The sequence below is a fragment of the Crocodylus siamensis genome, chromosome 4 (assembly GCF_052110815.1).
Source record: "Crocodylus siamensis isolate JL-2025a chromosome 4, ASM5211081v1, whole genome shotgun sequence".
Classification (NCBI taxonomy): domain Eukaryota; kingdom Metazoa; phylum Chordata; order Crocodylia; family Crocodylidae; genus Crocodylus; species Crocodylus siamensis.
The window spans coordinates 138,545,522-138,556,290 of record NC_143398.1 but is presented as its reverse complement, the minus strand read 5'-3'; the positions used below and the strand labels follow the sequence as shown (position 1 = coordinate 138,556,290).

General features: G+C 40.9%; 1 protein-coding gene across 1 annotated transcript; it reads left to right on the top strand.

Annotated features, from left to right (window-relative positions):
* The first annotated feature begins 667 nt into the window (after positions 1-667).
* FGF6 (fibroblast growth factor 6) lies at positions 668-8,456 on the top strand. The gene is made up of 3 exons (XM_090041128.1): positions 668-1,218; positions 2,141-2,244; positions 4,246-8,456. The coding sequence occupies exons 1-3, from the start codon at positions 879-881 to the stop codon at positions 4,420-4,422; spliced, it is 621 nt and encodes a 206-aa protein (XP_089897254.1). The 5' UTR covers positions 668-878; the 3' UTR covers positions 4,423-8,456.
* Positions 8,457-10,769: the final 2,313 nt, after the last annotated feature.

The window sequence follows — 10,769 nt, the reverse complement described above, 5'->3', positions numbered from 1 at the left end:
CTCAGTAAAAACTCCCCATGTAGCTAGTGGGATTGTTGCCTAAGAAAAAACTGTAGGATGAGACCTTCCATCAACTCTCTATCTACAGTATTTATTTCTATAGGCCATGGCTCAGCAATCTTGAGGCTAGCCAAGAACACTGCCGCCAAAATGAAAACTGTCCTCCTGAAGGGGCAGGCCTGCTATTTGCATTTAGTCACCACAGTGAGAGGTGCTGTGGATTTGTTAGCTACTTGAAGACAAGAAGTGCAAACCCTGCTGTGTAAAGACTCATTCTCCCCTAACGCTGCCGTGCTCTGTGCAAGTGATCCTAATGTAAACTCAGTGAACACACTGCCGAAGAAGCGGCTGGCAAAGTTTTCATTACTGTCTGGTGAGGTCCATGACTGTTTTTACACCTTCTTCTCTAAATAAGGAAGCTATCTGTGAGATATCTGACCATCCAACTGATCTGTCCCTTTCGCATTCAATACGGCCTGCTGACTGCCCAATGAAACCTCATTCCGGCCTCCTGTCTTGGATGACAGTAGCGAGCAGGTTAGTGTTACAGCTGGGGCAAGTATACCTTTGGCAAACTGTTGATGTCAGAGTGATGCCATAGGGTGGGACAGACCCTGAACTATAAAGATAGGTCAATCAAATATATCCAGGCTGCCCCACTGGAGAGCAGGAGCTACAAAACATGGTCTCCACCAGTTTGTGCTCTGCTGGCCTGTCTCTGCTCCCAACCCAACTGCTCCCAGGCTTTCATTTCATGTCAGCAATCTCTATCTGCCTTCCAAAAATAAGCGTCTGCCACCATGCTGAAGGGAGAAAAACAAGAAGGGAGGTATTTTTAGGGCCATTAATTCTGACCACGTGCCCAGGAGGTGAACCGGATGGCCATCGCACAAAGACTCCTCATCACTATGTCCTGCGAAGCCAGCATTCACTGGACGTTGCCTGCTTTTGTTCTTCTGGGTTTTCTCTCTGGGATTGTTTCATCATATCCAGTTGTCAGCAGAACTAATGGCACCTTGCTGGAGAGAGGATGGGAGTCTCTGTTGTCCAGGTCCATTGCTGGGATGTCAGGGGAGAGATCCGAGGTGAACTGGGAGAGTGACTATTTGCTAGGAATCAAGAGGCAGCGGAGGCTTTACTGCAACGTGGGCATCGGGTTTCACCTTCAAATCCTTCCCGACGGAAGGATAAGCGGAGTTCATGATGAAAGCCAATACAGTGAGTTGCATCCAGAAATGAAATAGCATAGATGTCACTTAATTGCAGTGAACTCGAGTAATTACCCTTTACAGAATGCAAATGTTATTGCTTGATATTCTCAATCTAAGCTACATCTGTTGCCTTTTAAAAGTCTTTAGGATAAATCAGCACCAGAAACCTCCAGGCTAAAACATGTAATGAATGCATGGACAAAATTAGATACCAATTTATTTTTACTCTGCTTTCCTTCCCAGACTAGAAAAGTTAAATCCACTTGCAAACTTTATTTCTGATGCATTTTTCCCCACTCTTGTGCATTTTCCCCTGACATTTGAACCTGGAAGCTTTCATGCACTCACAGATATTACCTTGATTTTTGCCTGGTGATTATCTTGCACATTGGAGATGCTAAGTAATTGAAAGTGCACAGCTAATACAAGCTGTTACTATCAAATAAATCATTTTTACTGTTCATTTGGATTTGTTGAAAAGTGCCATTTACAAGTAGTTGATTAAGGTAAATTTCATTATGTAAACCACATTTCTTTTGGCAATGATGTCACTCTTGGTTATGACATTTTAAATAGTGATTATTCTCATGTAAGAAAGTCTTGGAAAATTTAGCAAGAATGAAACTGGTGAAATTCTATAGAAAATGCTTAAGGGTCTAAAGACTTTATTCTAAAACCCTATAGAATGTAAGGACTGAGAGTCTGTTTGTGTGTGTATGTATGTGTATACATAGATATAGATCTCTCTCTCACTCTCTCTCTCATATATATATATATGCATGTACTTATTATGGATATAATTTTCAATTAAGTCCTACACAACATTTTCATATGGGTGTTAATAGTTATAACTTAATAGCACATCTCTGGTTAATTTCTTTTGGCTATCTGTAAAATACATACAATTAAACTTTTATCTGTCTATTCAGGTCTTTTAGAAATATCAACGGTAGAGAGAGGTGTTGTTAGCCTGTTTGGTGTGAAAAGTGCCCTCTTCATTGCAATGAACAACAAAGGGAGGTTATATGGAACAGTGAGTACAAGTTCAAATTTCTTTTTCTTGACGTTTAATAATTGACCATAACATAGTTACTAAGAAAACTTGGGAATTTTATTTTCCACCATAAAAAATCCCCTGGCAGTGCAACTATAGCAAGCCTAACCTACCACCATCAACAATGTTCATTGTGGTAACTGGCAAGGCTGTCAGTGTGCTGTTATTATAAAGCATTCTAAGGAGCAGTTAAGAAACATGAACTGGTTAAAAGGAGGCATTGATCACCTTTGAATGGCTGTCTGCATGTGGGCTTGGTCCTGCCAAATCTTCTGAGTTTTTTTCCACTCTGAATGGAAAGAGGAGACACATTGTCTTTATGGAAATAAACATCAGAGCCAGGAGGTCTGGTCAGTAATAAAAACACTCCATGAAATTCTTCTAGTGAAGTCACCTCCAAATTCATCCACTTAGGGAAAATGTGTATGCCCCACCAAATGAATTTGTCCCCTAGAAATGGCCTGAGAGCCATATGCATGTGATAGATCTTCAAGAGGCTAGTTTTGTAGGATAAAATCCAGAGGGAAAAAAAAATCTCATCACTAATAAAATTATCCTGGTAACCACAAACACCATCATCATTGTACAAAAGGTATTTGCCAGTAATCACCAAATGCAAATTCAACTTTTAAATCCCTAGCAATGCTTCCTTAATGTCAGCAACCAGCACCTGCAGAATAGTCCAGTTGAAAGGGATCAGCCCTGCAAGAAGCAAGAAGTCTGCCTCACATAATGTCTGGAGTTTGCTGCTGTTTCCCTTTTTCCTCAAAAACTAGAGTCACTTCCACTGAAGCATTCATAACTTCAAGAAAATCGTTCAGTTCTTTAATAAAATACCAAAATAGTGGCCATATGCTGCAACCTTTAGTCACTTCTTCATTTGAATAGTCCCAATGGAGCATCGAACCCAGCAATAAATAATACATAGGGCATCTAACCCAGCTATGTCTAGCTCTAGGCACTGGAATGTTATCAGAGTGCTTTACTAGACTGGGCTCTGCTGAAGGACTAGACTCTGTCTCAGAGTTCCCTTTTTTACTGTTCCAATTCGGTCCTGTTAAATTTTAAGAGACATCTGAGAAAATAAGAACAGTTGTATATTTTCCTTTGCTAAGGACCTAAATCCTGTGGGGCCTTGGGTGGATTTGTCACAGAAGTATCTGGCTAGAAAAGCATGGAAATGTCTATATGACAGCATCAGTGTTACAGTGGTATTCTGTATGTAGGACATCTGATCTCGGAATTATTTCCATGTCACCTTTCACACAAATGCATCTCTTTTTGCCAACTCTGTGCACTTCTGTCCTTGTCTGCGCACATATTTGCAAAGTCTGCAAAGCAGCCAAAGTTCCCTTCCTCACAAAAATTTTAGGAGTCAATTCCTCAGATTTCAATGAGAGCACATGAAAAAACTATATCCAATTTCTTGGCAGAAAAGGCTTTGATAGCATATTTAATTTTGGCAACTCCATGTCTATTGATCAGATTTTAAAAGAGTTAGAATGGATTTACAGTCAAGCAGACAACTCCAAGCAAGGACTTCTCAGTTAGTGGGACTGCTTACGTAAGGGCTGCAGGATTTTCAATGCTTGCTGGACTATTCTGTTCTGAATGGCAAATAATCTGGGAACTTGGGGGGCATGAAATAACTCCATGTCATACGGACAATTGGGTGTCATGATGACATAAATGGCTCCTCCTGGAGAAAAGGAAAAAAATCCCTGGTTTATTATGAATTAACTTGATGTGTACAGGAAGTGCATAGTCCATTATCTGAACAGGTGGCATCTGTGTATATCTGACACCGAATTAGTGCCAAAGGAGATTTATCGCTGGACACAAACCTTACGCCACCACCTGTTACACACCACGACAGGTTCTTCTGTAAAAAAGGGGGATAGGAGAAGGAATCACTCGGGTCTTCCCATGGTATTTATGGTAACTGTTTTCTTTTTTTTTTCTCCTTTCTCTATTCCCTAGGCAATTTTTCAAAATGAATGCAAATTCAAAGAAACCTTGCTGCCCAATAACTACAACGCCTATGAATCCAGTCTGTACCAAGGCGCTTACATAGCACTCAGCAAACACGGGAGAGTGAAAAAGGGAAGCAAAGTCTCTCCTGCAATGACAGTCACACACTTTCTGCCCAGAATATGAAAATGAGACACACATATTTAATTAAGGGGGGAAAACAGAACAAACAAACTCTCATTTTGCACATGTGAATAAGCTCCCAGGTAAAGTATTTATACCATTCATAGATATATGTATATTTGGGTAGAAATATTTGTACTAGATACATTACACAATGTATGCAACACTATGCTGCTTCTCTTGTACTCAGTACAAATGAATTTTACATGGGCTTCATTGGTGCTGGATAGAAAACAAAATGCCATCCTGGTTGAATGGCAAATACTTGCAAGTTGCAGAATGTCTGTGGACAATTTTTAATTACCTCAAAAACAGCCTGTTGCTTGACAATTTCTATTCATACAAATAAATGGGAAACGCCCTTAGGTGCATTGATATTAGTGGTGCTGTACTATTTTATATCACCTGAGCATATGGTCCTAACATTTTGCTCACTAAGGTGTCCATTCAAGCAAAGGTTCTATGTGAACAAACTTTTATGGCCGCAGCACCCCATGCAGTGGGGGTCTCCATAAAGGCTGCTGAGCCTGTCCACATGGATTTCTTTGAAGGATGGGAACCTATGCTGGTTTTCTGGACCTCAGGAGTTGGCCCCTTTACATCAGAGATTAGTCCTGGGGGCACAATTAGTCTTGAAATCAAGATACTGAACAGCTCAACATTTGGAGCTGCTTCCACCCAGCATGTGGTCTAGGCCCATCTAAAATATACATGTATTTACATATCTAAGTTACACACACAGTGTATGATAGATACACAGCCACTGTGTATTTATCTAACTAGGTATTGTTAATATACTAGTCACCATAGTAATTAGGTGCCTTCAATGAATAATATATATAGAAAACACAGGGAGGGAAATATTTAAAGGCAAAATATTTTATTTCACTTTCTATACCATTAACCACCATGTACTGGAATTAGTCTGTGGCATGTAACTTGTAAAATGTAAGGAATTCATATAGGCTTCCAACACAGGAATATATTAGAGAACGTCTCTATTTCAAACACCGAGTGCATGATATGCTGGAGAGCCCTTCTTTAGGCCAAGTTGCATGCTGTTTGGGTCAACTGTTTGGACATACCCTATTTTTCCTTACCATATCTCAAATGCAACAGCATGTAACATGTCTAAACATTTTTTGTGAGATACTGTAGAGGAGGGAGTGTCTTAATTCCAGTTTATGAAGACAGCGTTACTTAAAAAAACTATCCTGCAAATTCCATGAAATGTCCCCCAAACTTCTCCTAAAATATCTATAAAGGACATGAAACCTTGCCCAACTGTTTAGATAACCTTTTTCCAGAATACCAGTCATGCCACATTCCCTATGCCTTTACAGAGTATTTTAAGAGACCCTAAGTCAATAGTCTCTATAAATGTCAGTGACCAGAAGCCTTGAGATTCCTGCATTGATGGGGCACTCCTAAATTTGAAACTAGATTCAAAGCAGTGTCAGAGCACAAGCATTTTCAGCACAGAGAAACCATGTAGCTGCAGAAGTGTATGTCTGAGTGCAAGGAAAATTTTCCATGTGCAACCAAAATGCTGAATACCACCAGCCTTGACATGCCATTCTATTTGCAGGGGTAGTATATTTGTAATGAACTTGGGCCTTTTGACATAGATGAAACACAACACAAGGGCCAGATCTCCAGTGAATATAAACCAGAGTAGCTCCTGTGACATTAGCTGAACTACACCAATCTACATCAGCTGGGGATTTAGCCCCTAAAGAGTGTCTGTGCATGTACACAGTGCACATGCGTGCACACACACACACACACACACACACACACACACACACACACTGAATTATTGAGAAAGCAGCGATTTTATGAATGAAAAGCCATTTTACAGCTCCTTTTGTTTGATTTATACTTGAATTTATTTTGGACAAAGAGTAGAATTTCCCAGTGGCTCCAACGGAATGGACTATAAAGAGAGAAAAAAAAGATGGACTATAGCTTATATGGTATGTCTGGTGGATTTCTTTTTGATAAAGCAAAGGAAAAGAACAATTCTTCATTTTTTAGTACAGTAGTGTGTGTGTGTAAAGGAAAGCCAAATTGGCAAACTGTATGTGTCTGCCATGCATAAAGTTGTTTGGTTTGGAAGGGTTTGCATTTTCAAGGGGGAAAACAGGAGGCTAAGGGGGAAGAAAAAAGACTCAGAGCAATGCCTAGAGATTATAGTTAGAGCAGGCCAGATCATCAGCTGCTGGCGTGTAGGGTCATACATGCCACCTGCAGATCTGGCCTCTTATTTAATTCCTAGTTGTTTTTGTCTTTGAAAGGATATTTAAAGAGGGATGAAAGAGTCAGTGAGAAAAGAAATGATGTTTTGAATGCTGATACACAGATGCTTTTGGAGTATGCTTCAGTTCAGTGACACCAGGGGAAATCAGCAGTAATACCACTGACATCAGTGTCATTAATACAATTGGAAAACTGGCACATAAAGATGCAGGGGTATGTCATCAGGGCCATTATACTCCACACTGGGTCACTGAATCTTTTAGTGCAACACCTGAATATCAGTGATTGTCTGAGCTGGTCTGTAAAAATGTTGGTGGGTATTTAGCTATCCACATCATTAACTGTACTGAGTTACTCTCAACACCATCATATTTTTTTCCATCATGTTTGTAGATTAAGGGCCAGTGAAAGTAGAATTGTGTAGCAAACTAGTATAGCATTGGGATCTGCAATTAGTGTGGGGGTTAGATGACGTCTGTGTCAGAAGTGCAAACTCCTGCAGATGATACCTCCAGGATAGATGTCAACATGCCACAAAGCTATGGGTTTGGTGCTGGTTGGGCTAGCAGTTGCTTGGAGAAATACCTGGAGGCATGCCTTTCTCAAATATGTGGTTATGTGCATAAGAGGGACTTCGTAAAAAGGGCACATGCTTACTTATCAGAACTGCTTCGTTGCATGTCTTCAACTCATGACAGTTTATTTTTTGGTTGGGATGAACTTAGTTTGGCTGGGGTGATTTAGTTGGGGACGGTCCTTCTTCGAGCAGGGGTTGGACTAGATGACCTTCTGAGGCCCTTCCAACCCTCATTTTCTATGATTCTATTACTGACACAGTCAGGGTTTGCTCTTGCTGGCCCTGAAGAGCTGAAGGGGAGCAGGCCTGCCCATGTTCTGCCTCATGCATCACTTTTAAAAATTGTCAGCTAAATTCAGATATCAGGCTCCTAATCAGTTCTGGTGGAGAAGTAGGAGTCAGGGAGAACACTGCTTGCTTTGCAGTTCTCAGGGAGAGTTTGTTGAGCTTGCACTGTTCACTTTATAAACTAAATGCATTTTACTTGAAACTTACTGGGAGAAAATATGGGCACAGCCTGGCAAACTGTCTACTTAAGAAAGTGTTTAGTCAGGAGAGCAACTCTCCTGTGGGTTACCCGTAATCTGAATAAAGACCTTCCCATGGAAGTGAGGGTTGAGGCAGAATGGGCAACCTATGGAACCCCTTATTGTCATCTTGATAATTATTTTGATATCACAGTCAAACATCAGCATTCAGTGGCACATTGCGCTGAACTACAACACAGCACATGCCCCATGGATACCAAATGTCTGCCTGGGTAGCTCTCTGTCTACACATAGGTCACAAATGCACAGATGAATCATATTGGAAGGATTTTTTTTCCAAATAGGCAAACCCCATAATATATTGAAGAGCTAATTCACTTCAGTATAAAATCAATCTTTCTATTGGGCTTGGATCAAAATCTTAGACAAGCTGCCCCCTCCCCACACAAACTGGTACAGCAGAGTAACCTTTGTATACCTCATTAACTATTCCAATTCCAATATTTTATTTTGCACAATAAAATGGTGCCAAAGTGCTAGCGTTATTTTCTTGCCACCAAAATATACCTCATGTTCTGACTCAGTATGGACTTAACAATTGAGACTGTAAATCTGTAGGAAAACCAAAAAAACCCTGTCTAATCAAGTGTTTGTAAAATGTAACTGCTTCTATTTTATATGTATGTGCTGTGCACAAGTTTAATGTATTAATAAAATTAATTCTTTTTATACATTTCTCGTAGTGTTTTGACTGCAACTACCTATAAAGTCTATTTTTGCCTGGATGTAGAGCTGCTGGACTCTGAAAAAACTGGAAGTCTCTTCCTGGTTTTTATTTACTGTTACAATCAGAGGACCCAATGGCAGAGTTAAAAAAGGGTTGTGGGTTTTTATACGGTACAGGCTTCCTCCCTGGCAAGCCAAGAGAGCTTTGCAGGAAAGGAGAATGAGCTATGGAAAACCCCAGGATGCAATATTGTCAGATCTATCATGGTCCCATTGACAGATTCACTGAAAAAATTGGGTTAAGTGCTTTTCACCCAAGGAAACTCTAATAGAATATTACTCTCTCCTGTCCTGTCATTAATGTTGTTTCCAGAGGATTGCATAAGCACAGCAATGTATTTCTTCATGGAAATGCTAAATTCCCAGAACTATGTAATAAGAAAATGACATTGGGAAGGTCTTTTTTTGTTGTTATTGTTGTTGCTTTGTAGGGTCATTTGTTTGTGTTTGGAATGACTTGAAAGAGGGCATTTTGGAAGATTTTTTTCACCAGAAGACTTAAGCCATATATATAGTTTTAGTCACCTTGTGATGGAATCTTATCAGTTCTTACAGAGTAAGCAGCATTATACCAGGTGAGTATATATAGGGGAGACTGCTCAGGAAAATCCTGGGTGCTAGTCAGTGATATGAGGGGAAGGGGACATTTAGGAGGTTGGATCCCTACCTAATATGCATTTGTGATAATCCCACCCCAACTCAATAATTTGGTAAGCATTGACTTTTCTTTCAGAGTACTTCACCAGCCTATAGATTAGGTGGGCAAGACATATCTTCAGTATCAAACCCCTGCCAACTGGGGACAAAAGTAAAATATCCACTGAAAAAGAAAAAAAAAAGAAAGTATGGTGAAATGGATCAATGCCCTGCCTGGTATTTAGAGTAGTCATAACTCCAAGACTGGAGCTCCTTGTGGTTATTTATGATCCCAGGGCACCTTTTACAAGATCTGGGGTGTTAATCCCAGTGCTATGACCAAACATCAATCTTTGCAATTATGTCCGTCCTATCTATGTTCCCCCTTGAAGTTCTCACTGTGTTTTCTTCAATTCTAGCCTCCTACTACCCTGCACTGCTGCTGCACCTAGAGGCAGAAGCATAACTAGCCAGTTCTGCATCCTGAGTAGGGGGCAGTGCACTGTGCAGGATCAGGGGCGGGAGGTCTGCTGCCTCACCAATGCCTCGCCCTTAACTAGCTCCTGGGGTTTATGTCCTGCTCACCCACCCATTGTTACACTACTGTCTAGAGGCTGTGTTCCTCAGAGAAGTCTGGATTTTGCTTGTGGATTAAGTGATTCCCCTGTATACTGCTTTGGACCTATTTATGGTTCCAAGAGCCTGTTAGACTGTGCAAAAGGAGAATGGGAAGTGGTGTGCAGTCCTGCTCAGAGTGGTTGGAAACAGCAACAGATCTTCTCCTGGCATGAACTGATATAGATCAAGTGAAATCAATGAAGCTACAACAATTTATCCCAGCAGAGAATTTGGTCTGGCTAGGAGCAGGCTTCTGGAGAAAGTGTACTTAGCAACCATCCTGGAGGCACCCTGGGAAAAGACGTGTGTAGTGAATGCTCCTTACAATGCTACCCTACATCTACAAGTTGGGAACATAGCCAGGATGTCACTCTGCTGAGATACTGTCCCCTGGGGTAGGGAGCTGTCCCTCCTGCTCCCCTACTGGTTCAGATGGATCCTTGGGGGACAAAAGATGCAAAATAAGCACACATCATTATTAATAGGAGGAAAAATATTAATTGAACTTTGCATCTGCTCCAACTTAATGTTCTCGCCCTTCTCCAAACACCTCTTCAAAACAAGAGGACAGTGCAAATTTTTACAAGTATCTGCACCCAGGTAACCCCACACATTTCCTGCCAGCCATCTCAGAAATCTGACTCAAGTCACTGCCTCAGCAACACCATCCCAGCTCACACCCCTGGGGTGCTTTCCCGGCCCTGTGAAGCTCTGGGGTGCTTTCCCGGGAGAGGGAGACTGTCACAGGCATTGCAAAAGTAGCAAATAGAAATGAATTTCTTAAAAAAAATTCTAACGGCCTAAAAGCTGCTCTTTGCCTCCTTTCCTTCACTATTTTTCTCCTTCTCTCTACCACCTTTAGTTTCCGTTCTTTTTCATTGAAAGAATAAATAAGTCCTCTCAGAATAATAATAATACAAAACTTCCCCTCCCTGTACCCAGCACTGTATCTTGGGTAAGTCTTTCTTTCCTTCCCCTCCCCCAAA